Source organism: Oncorhynchus mykiss, chromosome 30 (assembly GCF_057628025.1).
Source record: "Oncorhynchus mykiss isolate SJ-2025 chromosome 30, ASM5762802v1, whole genome shotgun sequence".
In the NCBI taxonomy this organism is placed as follows: Eukaryota; Metazoa; Chordata; class Actinopteri; order Salmoniformes; family Salmonidae; genus Oncorhynchus; species Oncorhynchus mykiss.
Window position 1 is genome coordinate 26,830,001 of NC_143051.1, and position 15,000 is coordinate 26,845,000.

A 15,000-nucleotide genomic window follows, 5' to 3' on the forward strand; every position below is an offset into this window, starting at 1 on the left:
AAAGCACCAATAGAGATATAATGAATCACTAACCTTTGATAATCTTCATCAGATGACACTCATAGGACTTCATGTTACACAAGACATGCATGTTTTGTTTGATAAAGTTCATATTTATATCAGAAAATCTGAGTTTACATTGGCGTATTAGATTCACTAGTTCCAAAAACATCCAGAGATTTTGCATAGCCACATCATTCAACAGAAATGCTCATCATAAATGTAGATGATAATACAAGTTATATACATGGAATTATAGATATACCTCTCCTTAATGCAACCGCTGTGTCAGATTTTTTAAAAAAATACGCATGCAATAATCTGAGACGCCGCTCAAAAGTAAAAACACCACAGCCGCAAAGATGGCGTCAACATAAACAAGAGATGACATGATAAAGATTCCCTTACCTTTGATGATCTACATCAGCACTCCAGGAATCCCAGGTCCACAATCAATTTTTGTTTTGTTCGAAAATGTCATTATTTATGTCCAAATACCTTCTTTTGTTAGCGCGTTTGGTATACATATCCAAACGCTAATTCTGGTCAGCGAAAACTTCAAAAAGTGATATTACCGGTCAAAGAAACATTTCAAACTAAGTACAGAATCAATCATTAGGATGTTTTTAACATATATCTTCAATAAAGTTCTTGTCTTCGTGAGCAATGGAACGCAAGTGACTACCACAACATGATCAGAAAATGGCTGACTGCCAGACACCTGACTGATTCCGCTATCCTTCACTCCAACAACATCATAGAAGTCTCATTATAATTTCTATTGATGGATGACATCTAGTGGAACCCCTAGGTAGTGCAACATCATTCATATTTCATTGGGGACTCTGGTGAATAAAAACAAAGCTCAGATTTCTGACTTCCTGTTTTGATTTCAACTCAGGATTTTGCCTGCCAATATGAGTTCTGTTATACTCACAGGCATCATTCAAACAGTTTTAGAAACTGTAGTGGTTTCTATCCAATTCTACAAATAAAATGCATATATTAGAAACTGAGACTGAGGAGCAGGCCGTTTACTTTAGGCACCTTATTCATCCAAGCTACTCAATACTGCCCCCCAGCTATAAAAAGTTAATCTCTCTCGCTCGCTCTCTGTTAATCTCTCTCGCGCTCTCTGTTAATCTCTCTCGCGCTCTCTGTTAATCTCTCTCACTCTCTGTGAATCTATCTCTCTCACTCTCTGTGAATCTCTCTCTCACTCTCTGTTAATCTCTCTGTCAATCTCTACCTCACTCTGTCTCACTCTCTCTATTAATCTCTCTCTCTCGCTCTGTTAATCTCTCTCTCACTCTCTGTTAATCTCTCTCGCACTCTCTGTTAATCTCTCTCTCACTCTCTGTTAATCTCTATCTCGCTCTCTGTTAATCTCTCTCTCGCTCTCTGTTAATCTCTCTCTCACTCTCTGTTAATCTCTCTCTCACTCTCTCTCGCTCTGTTAATCTCTCTCTCGCTCTCTGTTAATCACTCTCTCACTCTCGCTCGCTCTCTGTTAATCTCTCTATCGCTCTCTGTTAATCTCTCTCTCGCTCTCTGTTAATCTCTCTCTCGCTCTCTCTCGCTCTCTCTGTTAATCTCTACCTCACTCTGTCTCACTCTCTCTATTAATCTCTCTCTCTGTTAATCTCTATCACTCTCTGTTAATCTCTCTCTCGCTCTGTTAATCTCTCTCGCTCTCTGTTAATCTCTCTCGCTCTCTGTTAATCTCTCTCTCGCTCTCTGTTAATCTCTCTCTCGCTCTCTGTTAATCTCTCTCTCACTCTCTCTCGCTCTGTTAATCTCTCTATCGCTCTCTGTTAATCTCTCTCTCACTCTCTCTCTCGCTCTCTGTTAATCTCTCTCTCGCTCTCTGTTAATCTCTCTCGCTCTCTGTTAATCTCTCTCTCACTCTCTGTTAATCTCTCGCTCGCTCTCTGTTAATCTCTCTCTCGCTCTCTGTTAATCTCTCTCACTCTCTGTTAATCACTCTCTCACTCTCGCTCGCTCTCTGTTAATCTCTCTATCGCTCTCTGTTAATCTCTCTCTCGCTCTCTGTTAATCTCTCTCTCGCTCTCTCTCGCTCTCTGTTAATCTCTCTCTCGCTCTCTGTTAATCTCTCTTTCGCTCTCTGTTAATCTCTCTCACTCTCTCTGTGAATCTCTCTCTCACTCTCTCTGTTAATCTCTCTCTCGCTCTTTGTTAATCTCTCTCTCGCTTTCTCTGTTAATCTCTCTCTCACACTCTCGCTCTCTGTTAATCTCTCTCTCGCTCTCTGTTAATCTTTCTCTTGCTCTCTCTCACTCTCTCTCGCTCTCTGTTAATCTCTCTCGCTCTCTGTTAATCTCTCTCGCTCTCTGTTAATCTCTCTCGCTCTCTGTTAATCTCTCTCTCGCTCTCTGTTAATCTCTCCCTCACTCTCTGTTAAACTCTCTCTCTCTCTGTTAATCTCACTCTCTCACTCTTTGTGAATCTCTCTCTCACTCTCTGTTAATCTCTATCTCGCTCTCTGTTAATCTCTCTCTCGCTCTCTGTTAATCTCTCTCTCACTCTCTGTTAATCTCTCTCTCACTCTCTCTCGCTCTGTTAATCTCTCTCTCGCTCTCTGTTAATCACTCACTCTCGCTCGCTCTCTGTTAATCTCTCTATCGCTCTCTGTTAATCTCTCTCTCGCTCTCTGTTAATCTCTCTCACTCTCTGTTAATCTCTCTCTCGCTCTCTGTTAATCTCTCTCTCACTCTCTGTTAATCTCTCTCTCACTCTCTCTCGCTCTGTTAATCTCTCTCTCGCTCTCTGTTAATCACTCACTCTCGCTCGCTCTCTGTTAATCTCTCTATCGCTCTCTGTTAATCTCTCTCTCGCTCTATGTTAATCTCTCTCTCGCTCTCTCTCGCTCTCTCTGTTAATCTCTACCTCACTCTGTCTCACTCTCTCTATTAATCTCTCTCTGTTAATCTCTCTCTCGCTCTGTTAATCTCTCTCGCTCTCTGTTAATCTCTCTCGCTCTCTGTTAATCTCTCTCGCTCTCTGTTAATCTCTCTCTCGCTCTCTGTTAATCTCTCTCTCGCTCTCTGTTAATCTCTCTCTCACTCTCTCTCGCTCTGTTAATCTCTATCGCTCTCTGTTAATCTCTCTCTCACTCTCTCTCGCTCTCTGTTAATCTCTCTCTCGCTCTCTGTTAATCTCTCTCTCGCTCTCTGTTAATCTCTCTCTCACTCTCTCTCGCTCTGTTAATCTCTCTATCGCTCTCTGTTAATCTCTCTCTCACTCTCTCTCGCTCTCTGTTAATCTCTCTCTCGCTCTCTGTTAATCTCTCTCTCGCTCTCTGTTAATCTCTCTCACTCTCTGTTAATCACTCTCTCACTCTCGCTCGCTCTCTGTTAATCTCTCTATCGCTCTCTGTTAATCTCTCTCTCGCTCTCTGTTAATCTCTCTCTCGCTCTCTGTTAATCTCTCTTTCGCTCTCTGTTAATCTCTCTCACTCTCTCTGTGAATCTCTCTCTCACTCTCTGTTAATCTCTCTCTCGCTCTTTGTTAATCTCTCTCTCGCTTTCTCTGTTAATCTCTCTCTCACACTCTCGCTCTCTGTTAATCTCTCTCTCGCTCTCTGTTAATCTTTCTCTTGCTCTCTCTCACTCTCTCTCGCTCTCTGTTAATCTCTCTCGCTCTCTGTTAATCTCTCTCGCTCTCTGTTAATCTCTCTCGCTCTCTGTTAATCTCTCTCGCTCTCTGTTAATCTCTCTCGCTCTCTGTTAATCTCTCTCTCGCTCTCTGTTAATCTCTCCCTCACTCTCTGTTAAACTCTCTCTCTCTCTGTTAATCTCACTCTCTCACTCTTTGTGAATCTCTCTCTCACTCTCTCTGTTAATCTCTCTCTCGCTCTTTGTTAATCTCTCTCTCACTTTCTCTGTTAATCTCTCTCACACTCTCGCTCTCTGTTAATCTCTCTCGAGATTAACAGAGAGCGAGAGAGAGATTGACAGAGAGCGAGAGAGAGATTGACAGAGAGCGAGAGAGAGATTGACAGAGAGCGAGAGAGAGATTGACAGAGAGCGAGAGAGAGATTGACAGAGAGCGAGAGAGAGATTAACAGAGCGAGAGAGCGCTCTCTGTTAATCTCTCGCTCTCTGTTAATCTCACTCTCGCTCTCTCTCGTTCTGTTAATCTCTCTCTCGCTCTCTGTTAATCTCTCTCACTCTCTGTTAATCTCTCTCGCTCTCTCCTTTAATCTCTCTCTCTCGCTCTCTCGCTCTCTCTGTTAATTTCTCTCACGCTGTCTCTGTTAATCTCTCTTGCTTTCTCTGTTAATCTCTCTCTTGCTTTCTCTGTTAATCTCTCTCTCGCTCTCTCTGTTAATCTGTCTCTCACTCTCTGTGAATCTCTCTCTCACTCTCTCTCTGTTATTCTCTCTCTCTCTCTCTGTTAATCTCACTCTCTCTCTCTCTCTCTCTCTGTTAATCTCACTCTCTCTCTCTGTTAATCTCACTCTCTCTCTCTCTGTTAATCACTCTCTCTCTCGCTCTCTGTTAATCACTCTCTCTCTCTGTTAATCTCTCTCTCGCTCTCTCTGTTAATCTCACTCTCGCTCTCTGTTTATCTTTCTCTCGCTCTCCCTCGCTCTCTGTTAATCACTCTCTCTCTCGCTCTCTGTTAATCACTCTCTCTCTCTGTTAATCTCTCTCTCGCTCTCTCTGTTAATCTCACTCTCGCTCTCTGTTTATCTTTCTCTCGCTCTCCCTCGCTCTCTGTTAATCTCTCTCACACTCTCTGTTAATCTCTCTCATGCTCTCTGTTAATTTCTCTCTCACTCTCTGTTAATCTTTCTCTCACTCTCTGTTAATCTCTCTCTCGCTCTCTGTTAATCTCTCTCTCGCTCTCTGTTAATCTCTCTCTCCCTCTCTGTTAATCTCTCTCTCCCTCTCTGTTAATCTCTCTATCCCTCTCTGTTTATCTCTCTCGCTCTCTGTTAATCTCTCTCTCACGCTCTCTCTGTTAATCTCTCTCTCGCTCTCTCTGTTAATCTCTCTTTCACTCTCTCTGTTAATATCTCTCTCGATCTCTCTGTTAATCTCTCTCTTGCTCTCTGTTAATCTTTCTTTCACTCTCTCTTGCTCTCTCTGTTAATCTCTCTCTCGCTCTCTCTGTTAATCTCTCTCTTGCTCTCTGTTAATCTCTCTATCCCTCTCTGTTTATCTCTCTCGCTCTCTGTTAATCTCCCTCTCACTCTCTCACGCTCTCTCTGTTAATCTCTCTCTCGCTCTCTCTGTTAATCTCTCTTTCACTCTCTCGCTCTCTCTGTTAATCTCTCTTTCATGATCTCTGTTAATCTCTCTCTCGCTCTCTCTGTTAATCTCACTCTGTTCCTCGGTCCCTCTGTTAATCTCTCTGTTCATTTCTCTCTCTCTCTCTCAATCTTTCTCTATTCATCTCTCGCTCTCTGTTCATCGCTCTCTTTCTCCCTCCTCTCTCCTTCTGTCTTTTCTTGAGTCCTCTATGCCCTCAGGCTCCCGGAGGACTCTATTTCAATCACACTGGGCTAAAAATAGATCCCATCTGTAATGAAGCGATCGTGAGAGGAATAGAGTGGGACAATGAAACACTGAGGCTCAGGGACCTCTGGCTACCCTGAGCTGAGTGGATGGATTCTGACAAAAACACAATGCGTTCTCCCAGTCAGAGCCACAGTCAGTTTGCATATGTAAAGCTCAGATTATCTGTAAAGCTATCTAACATTGGCTAGGCTACTCTCCTGTTAGTAATAAAGAGTTACAGAGAGAAAATAATTATTTTTCTCAATGACGAGTGCCTCAATGAAACTGCTTTAAATGGATAACGTGATACAGCCCGACTGATGAAATGTGTTCTCTTGAAATTCATTTAATGTCTGTAGTCTGTAATCCAACTAGTTATCTTGAATTATAATTGATGTAGTAAGTGCTCATTAAGCACAAACCTTTCAACGTTCATGTGTCTCTACGGCAGAGTCCCTGAGAGGTAGCAGACAGACGAAGCCACGCATTCACAGTGCACTCAACATAACAATAAAGATGACAGTCCCTCCCTCTTTCCCCCTCACAGCAGTAGTGTGCTACAGTGTAAGAGCAGCAGTATAGAACTAGTAAAATTAGGTTTCATTCACATTCCTTTTCAAAGGTCTCTTTAAGTCCACACTTTGAAGCCACAGAGGACGGACGAAAATACAGACAGAAAGCGATGGATGATTAGAGGAGTTCACTTTCTTCTCAACTGCATTATTCCAGACAGTTTAGACACTGGGAAACTGAGAGAGAGAGGATATCACATCACTACCCAGCGACTCCTCCTCCAGGGTGTCTCCTGTCTGTCAGCTGGCTCAGGATCCACTCCATTAGAGAGACTCTGAGACCAGGTTTGTGACTGCCGTTAAAACGAGAGATATCTGCTCTTGATATCACGTTTATGTGGTTATCGACTGGAAACCAAGTCAGTTGTTGTGCTAAGGCAGAATGCCAGGTAAAAAACACAGAGTGAAAAGAAACGAGCACCTTGTCTGAGCTTTCTTTATGGCAAGGTTATGTACTCTACATGTTAGTCTCCTAACAACAAGGAGAAGAACGCTGTGAAGAGGAGATCCTTCTTCTACCCAATACGCATGCTTAGGGACTCTCCCAGAGTTGTCACCGGTCTGATGTTGTGTTGTAACTTGCTACGGTACTTGGCAGCGTCCCCTCCAGATCTCTGATGTCTCGCTGGCTTTATGTTGTTTGAAGTAATTAAATATCTGTCCTGGACATCTTCATATTCCCCTGTGCATTGTGACAGGGCCTATCAGAACCACACTGTGTTCCACACGCTACCCTGGCTGCCAGCCATCTGGCATCGTTTAGGCTGCTCAGTCACCTGTTACTGGGAGAAACCATGAGGCTGTTGATGGGTTTAGGCTCGCAAAGATGCTCCTTGGAAAGTTTCTCTCTCGCGACGTGCCAGCAGATAGCAGCAGGTGCTTGAGACAGCCCAAGTGGGGCTAAACATTGTGGTCGTGGTCTTCAGTGTGTCTAGATAACGCTAACAACTCCAAATGACAAATATAATTGTACTGCATGATTTACACAATCTCACCAGAGGGACTCGGTAAAAGGCATTAGTGTAGAATTACATTATCGCTAGAGGGAAGGAGAGCGCGAGGGCCAATTTGAAATGAGCAAATTGCAAAGAAGGTTTCTACTGTTATAACGGTAATTCTTTTTTGTATCCCTTTCCCATAGCTCTTTTTTATTTGTCTTCTTGCCCTAGAGAGAATCTAGCTCCTGCAATATTACTTCCTGAATACCTTTTATACTCTGAGCCTCTTTATTTCTCTCCATCTCTTTTTCAGTGTCTTTCCTTTTATATTTATTCATGTGATGTGACTTGTTTTTGTTTTCCCTGTCCGTGGAACAGGTCACAGGCAGGGCAGATAGGTAGAAACAGGGCCACATCGTACTGTACTTCTGAGCAGAACCAGAAGCACAGAAGAAACCTGTCTGCCTTATAGTCCTTAACAGCCTCAGGTCCACATTGGCTGAGTAGACATGAGATGAGTCGAGCCACATTCTGAAGCAGCAGTCAGTCCTTTGAATCCTCAGTGCTAAGTGAGAGTCCCTCCCACACCTATGGCTGGCTAGCAGCCAATCAATGGACTGCCCCAGGCAGGGTGCCTTCCTGCTATAGGATAGCCTATGCGGAGTCGCCAGAAAAGGCCGCTTTTCAGGGATTCTGTATGTTCATCCTAATTTCCGTCTTTCTCCGCCTGCTACGTTGGGTTAGCTATAGGACAGCAGAGACTCAGGGCCACGATGAGGGAATACAGATCAGGTGTTGGAGAGAGAGTTGTCTGTCTCCTCTCCTGGTATAACGGGAAGAGAATAGCGCCAGATGTAACGAGGCAGAGTAGTGCTGCTAGCCTAAGATTTGCTTTTAGTTTCTACTCATTTCTGTAGAGTTGACACAATAAGACGAGGGTTGCAAAATTCCTGTTGAATTCCGGATTCTCTGCTCATTCCTTCCTTATTCCGGTTATCTTTTAACCAGGATTTCTGGAAAACCTGGGAACTTGGGGGAAGTTACTGTCATTTTGCAACTCTAAGTAAGACAGCATGCTGGATCATGTCCATCAGAGGTCAGTGTAGTTGCTGTGGTTCACTGGTTGTGTTTCCATCTGCATGCGGTCTCTGATAGACTCCTTCTCTACAGCCATACCAGCTATTTGTGGCCCTGTGACAGCTTGACATTCTCACACCTCTGTTGGACTCATGAAGAGTATAGGATGATTCACCAGGAGACCATCTGACAAGAGAGGAACGTTTTCTACCACGTCTATGAGCAGCACTAGTAACTTTTGAATTCTCAAAGAAGTGCAAGGAAGCCTAGGACAATCTCTGTATGGTGTAAGACAGGCATTGGGTGGATAGTCCATAAAGGATTACAATAAACTGCTCAGCAACAGCCCTGGTGTAAGGGGACCGACAATAGCTCAAAACAGTAACAATGGGTCGGCGAAAATTCTGTCAAGGCGAAATCATGGGAGCATAGACAGCTTGCATAGCAACTTAACCTGAACTGCTCTCCTCGACCTCAATCACCTCAACCAATCAGAAGAAATATCTGGACAAGGACCAAACGGTCCCGTTCACAGATGGTCCGGACATTTTTGTCCCTAAGCGCTTTACTGTTGCGGTGAGTCTGCATGCTGCCTCTCATTGAAGGGTCAGTTAGGGTCTGAGTCTGATGTGGACATCATTATGCAGGAAGGGAAGGCAGACTTGTAGGAAGTGGCTGAGAGACATACCAGTCTGCAGGTTTACTATCACAGGAGAGTTGAATCATTCAGGGGAGAGCAGGCCAAAATGGATGGTGAAAGTTAAAGATGGCTCCAGTTGACCATACAGCATTAGGAAAGAAGACCGTCCAGACCAGCGTTTCTTACATAAAACTCAATAAAGAAACAACGATCTGCACTCATAGCTGAAGTTGAGATCAAGACATCTCCAATTGATGACATAAGCAGCTTCTTCACCGAGTACTTAGAGACGTGCTGAGTCTGGTTTAAATAACAAACAAAAAGGTCCTAAATGTTCATTAATGCAGGGGACTTTTACTGCTTCCAGTACAGGCCGTTCTATAAGCCCATCTGCTCCATGAAGAAAAGTGATATTTTAAATTATGCAAAGACAGAAGGCATTACAGGGATGTAGCACTTTGTTGTATTTTTGGGGGGGAGGGGGGGGGGGCGTGGCTGGATCGGTGTGGAACAACAACGAGACAGCCTATAGGGAGGACGTATGGGCACTCGGAGTATGGTGTCAGCAAAACAACCTCTCATTCAACGTCAACAAAACAAAGGAGATGGCCGTGGACTTCAGGAAACAGCAGTGGAGAAGGTGGAAAGTTTTTTAAGTTCCTCGGCGTACACATCACAGACAAACTGAAATGGTCCACCCACACAGACGGTGTGGTGAAGAAGGTGCAACAGCTCCTTCAACGTCAGGAGGCTGAAGAAATGTGACATGTCACCTAAAACCCTCACAAACCTTTACAGATGCACAATTGAGAGCATCCTGTCAGCAAATGCACCGCCCACAACCGCAGTGGGTGGTGCGGTCTGCACAACGCATCACCGGGGGCAAACTACATGCCCTCCAGGACACCTACAGCACCCAATGTCACAGGAAGGTCAAAAAGATCATCAAGGACAACAACCACTCGAGCCACTGCCTGTTCACCCCGCTACCATCCAGAAGGTGAGGTCAGTAAAGGTGCATCAAAGCTGGGACCGAGAGACTGAAGAACAGCTTCTATCTCAAGGCCATCAGACTGGTAGACAGCCATTACTAACACAGAGAGGCTGCTGCCTACATACAGACTTGAAATCATTAGCCACTTTAATAAGGTTTACATGTCTTGCATTACTCATCTCATATGTACACTACCATTAAAACGTTTGGGGTCACTTACAAATGTCCTTGTTTTTGGAAGAAAAACTATTTGTTTTGTCCATTAAAATAACATAAAATTGATCAGAAATACAGTGTAGACATTAATAATGTTGTAAATGACTATTGTAGCTGGAAACGGCAGATTTTTAATGGAATATCTACATAGGCGTACAGAGGCCCATTATCAGCAACCATCACTCCTGTGTTTCAATGGCACGTTGTTAGCTAATCCAATTGTATCATTTTAAAAGGCTAACTGATCATTAGAAAACTATTTTGCAATTATGTTAGCACAGCTGAAAACTGTTGTTCTGATTAAAGAAGCAATAAAACTGGCCTTTTTTAGACTAGTTGAGTATCTGGAGCTTCAGCATTTGTGGGTTCGATTACAGGTTCAAAATGACCAAAAAACAAAGGACTTTCTTCTGAAACTCATCAGTCTATTCTTCTGAGAAATGAAGGCTATTCCATGCAAGAAACTACCAAGAAGCTGAAGATCTCGTACAACGCTGTGTACTACTCCCTTCACAGAATAGAGCAAATTGGCTTTAACCAGAATAGAAAAAGTAGTGGGATCACTAGTCACTTTAATAAGGTTTACATGTCTTGCATTACTCATCTCATATGTATGAGACACAGACCTAGTCATGGTAGAGACACAGACCTAGTCATGGTAGAGACACAGACCTAGTCATGGTAGAGACACAGACCTAGTCATGGTAGAGACACAGACCTAGTCATGGTAGAGACAGAGGCACACATGACTAGGTCTGTGTCTCTGTCTCTACCATGACTAGGTTTGTGTCTCTGTCTTTACCATGACTAGGTCTGTGTCTCTGTCTTTACCATGACTAGGTCTGTGTCTCTGTCTCTACCATGACTAGGTTTGTGTCTCTGTCTTTACCATGACTAAGTCTGTGTCTCTGTCTTTACCATGACTAGGTCTGTGTCTCTGTCTCTACCATGACTAGGTCTGTGTCTCTGTCTCTACCATGACTAGGTCTGTGTCTCTACCATGACTAGGTCTGTGTCTCTACCATGACTAGGTCTGTGTCTCTACCATGACTAGGTCTGTGTCTCTGTTTCTACCATGACTAGGTCTGTATCTCTGTCTCTACCATGACTAGGTCTGTGTCTCTACCATGACTAGGTCTGTGTCTCTACCATGACTAGGTCTGTGTCTCTACCATGACTAGGTCTGTGTCTCCTCTGTTTCTACCACGACTAGGTCTGTATCTCTGTCTCTACCATGACTGGGTCTGTATCTCTGTCTCTACCATGACTAGGTCTGTGTCTCCTCTGTTTCTACCACGACTAGGTCTGTATCTCTGTCTCTACCATGACTGGGTCTGTGGCTCTGTCTCTACCATGACTAGGTCTGTGTCTCTACCATGACTAGGTCTGTGTCTCTACCATGACTAGGTCTGTGTCTCTACCATGACTAGGTATGTGTCTTTACCATGACTAGGTCTGTGTCTTTACCATGACTAGGTCTGTGTCTCTACCATGACTAGGTCTGTGTCTCTACCATGACTAGGTCTGTGTCTTTACCATGACTAGGTCTGTGTCTCTACCATGACTAGGTCTGTGTCTCAACCATGACTAGGTCTGTGTCTCTACCATGACTAGGTCTGTGTCTCTACCATGACTAGGTCTGTGTCTTTACCATGACTAGGTCTGTGTCTCTACCATGACTAGGTCTGTGTCTCTACCATGACTAGGTCTGTGTCTCTACCATGACTAGGTCTGTGTCTTTACCATGACTAGGTCTGTGTCTCTACCATGATTAGGTCTGTGTTTCTACCATGACTAGGTCTGTGTCTCTACCATGACTAGGTCTGTGTCTCTGTCTCTACCATGACTAGGTCTGTATCTCTGTCTCTACCATGACTAGGTCTGTGTGTCTGTCTCTACCATGACTAGGTCTGTATCTGTCTGTCTGCCTTGACTAGGTCTGTGTCTGTCTGTCGGCCATGACTGTGTCTGTGTGTCGGCCATGACTGGGTCTGTGTCTGTCTGCCATGACTAGGTCTGTGTCTGTCTGTCTGCCATGACTAGGTCTGTACTTAGATTCATGTCCACCCTTCAACTTTCCTCTTGTAATACAACCTCATTTCCATAGTGATATGACAACCTCTGTCTTTCCCAGACACTCACACCAGGCCTCTCCGCCGTGAACCCTGCATGTTAGACAGCACAAGGAACGAAGGTGCTTCTCAGCGACAGCGTCTGTTTTGCATCGGCTGTATTTTTGCATAGTTTACATCTGCATCTTAATGAAAGAACATGTTCATCAAAAGTGATGAAATGCATTTTGTGAATGTTGACTTATCCACGTTGTTAAGGAGAAATCTGGTTATGTGCAGCCTGGGAGGGGAGGGGAGGGGAGGGGAGGGGAGGGGAGGGGAGGGGAGAGGAGAGGAGAGGAGAGGAGAGGAGAGGAGAGGAGAGGAGAGGAGAGGAGAGGAGAGGAGAGGGGAGAGATAAGATCTTGTCAAGCAAGAGAATGGCGTCTGTCCCTCTGGCTGAAGGACATGCACTGCACGCACACACACACACCCACACACAGAGTAGAGGAGGAGGACGGAGGATGAGTAGCTGGGTGGAGGAGGGAGGGAGGTGGTGGATGAGGAGGAGGAGGGGATGACAGACAGTCTCTCTGGGGTTTAGCATGTGGTTGGGCTGTTCTGTAACCATCCATTGAACCATGAATGTGGTGTGTAGTCAGGCCCCAGTAGAGACAGCCGGGGTTGGTAGAGCTGAAAGTCACAGGCTCCATGCTGAGAGATGATCACTCTGGATGGGGTTAAAGCTTGATGGATGGGGTTGGTAGAGCTGAAAGTCACAGGCTCCATGCTGAGAGATGATCACTCTGGATGGGGTTAAAGATTGATGGATGGGGTTGGTAGAGCTGAAAGTCACAGGCTCCATGCTGAGAGATGATCACTCTGGATGGGGTTAAAGATTGATGGATGGGCAGATGGACCGAAAAACATGATGAAAACCTGTTTGTACCTGCTCTATGTTTACAGGCACTACACACACACACACACACATACACACACACACACACTTGGCTTAGCTCCATGGATTACACACTGTGTTGAGGGCCAGTCAGCTTTCCATGCAAACAAAGGCATGTGTTTACACGCACACACACTTGCACATATGTACACAAACCTTTTCCCACATACAGTGTCTGAATATCGAGAGACCCATCAAGACCCTCGGCCATCTGCTTATCCTCTTCACTTCACTCTCTTGATTACACATCATCAGAACACATCATGTTCCTTTTCACTTCACTCTCTTGATTACACATCATCAGAACACATCATGTTCCTTTTCACTTCACTCTCTTGATTACACATCATCAGAACACATCATGTTCCTTTTCACTTCACTCTCTTGATTACACATCATCAGAACACATCATGTTCCTTTTCACTTCACTCTCTTGATTACACATCATCAGAACACATCATGTTCCTTTTCACTTCACTCTCTTGATTACACATCATCAGAACACATCATGTTCCTTTTCACTTCACTCTCTTGATTACACATCATCAGAACACATCATGTTCCTTTTCACTTCACTCTCTTGATTACACATCATCAGAACACATCACGTTACTGTGTGTTCATTATTTCATGACTTTTTTGTTATTGATCTCAGAATACGTGTCATTCTGCTCATGGTTGAGAAGAGAGAGTCAGTGGTTGGCTGGTTGTCACCTTTGACCCCAACCACACAGGTTCACTGTTCCATGCAGGAGTCAATAGAAACTGCTGGACCGTCTGAACAGACTACATTTGTCCAAAGCTTTTTGTAAACTATCATTAGCTTCAGTCTTTGACCTGAATCATTGAGTTACGGTTTAATGGCTTGTGCTCATTCTTAGAATAGCCTTGTATTAATGTAGATGTTTCTCTCTCGCCCTCTCTCTCTTTCCAGACGTTGGAAGCTGTGATGACCTTTAAGTACTCGGGGGGAGCAGGCAAGGTGGAGGGCTACTATCGGCACCTGTCCTTGGGAGTGCATGTTGACGTAGAACCCTCTGTGTTCTTCACCAGAGTCAGCACACTACCAGCCACCAGGTAAACACTATCATTCATTTTACAAAAACCTTATTAACTATCACTTCTGGGGAGCGGCGAACAGAGAGCAAACGTTAAGGTTACCTTCCCTTCCTATGGATAAAGTGCATCGACATCACTGTCCCAAAAACTCCCAGCAAAAACACAACCACCGCACTACGTTGTCGCAACTTTGACACAACGTTGCAGTGTTTGCTAGGCTGTTACTTCTGTACCGTGAACTGGATGTTTCCGCTTCTCTTATCCTGCTGTATCTTTCATTCCTACCCTCAACAGTCATCCGACTAACTCCTAGTACGGTCAGTCCTATTAGTAAGAGCACTGTGTTGTGTTCCACGGTTCCACTTTAACTGTGATGACGCAAAGTGTTTGTTGTGTTTTTCCATCTTGACTGGGTAAACACGTCGCACCAGATCCTCTCAGTCCCCACTTCCTGCTCCTCTACCCAGCAGACCAGACTAGACCAGCGCTCTGCTCTGCTCAGTGACATTATTGTCGCTGTAACAATGGGAAATCGGAAAGATGGCATTTCTACTGACAGGCCTAGGTGGAAACGGATGAATATTATCTCTCCTAGCTCTCGCTCCCTTTCTCTCTCTCCTCTCTCTTGCTCTGTCTCCTCTTTCTCTCCCTCCCCCTTGTCATCTCTCCGGCTCTGTGGAAAAAGCCAGGTTGCAGAAGCGAGGGAGAGAGGGAGGGAGACAGATTGTACTCCAGTAATCACCACTTGAGTTGAATCATTCGCTGTAATAATATCTGCAGTTTAACCAATCCATCTTTCTCTCTATCTTTCTGCTCTGGTGATAAATCTGTCTCTTCTCTCCTCCGCCCTGCAGTCACTATCATCTTGTCACTCCCCCTTTTCCTCCCTCCCTCACTCATAGGTCTGCCTCTCCCTTGCTACGCCCCCCCCCCCCCCAAACTATTTCTCCCCATCAGACACAGTAGATTT

At 44.5% G+C, this 15,000-nt stretch overlaps 1 protein-coding gene across 13 annotated transcripts in view; it reads left to right on the top strand.

Moving 5' to 3' along the window:
• LOC110489414 (trafficking protein particle complex subunit 9) overlaps positions 1-15,000 on the top strand; it is a 304,212-nt gene that overhangs the window by 163,488 nt on the left and 125,724 nt on the right. For all 13 annotated transcript variants that reach the window (XR_016493584.1, XR_016493586.1, XR_016493587.1 and 10 more), the window contains one exon: positions 13,906-14,048. Coding sequence is in view for 6 of the 13 variants with exons in the window: in XM_090227935.1 (XP_090084061.1) it covers positions 13,906-14,048 (143 nt within the window). In the remaining 7 variants the exon portion in view is untranslated. The remainder of the gene's footprint in view (positions 1-13,905; positions 14,049-15,000) is intronic.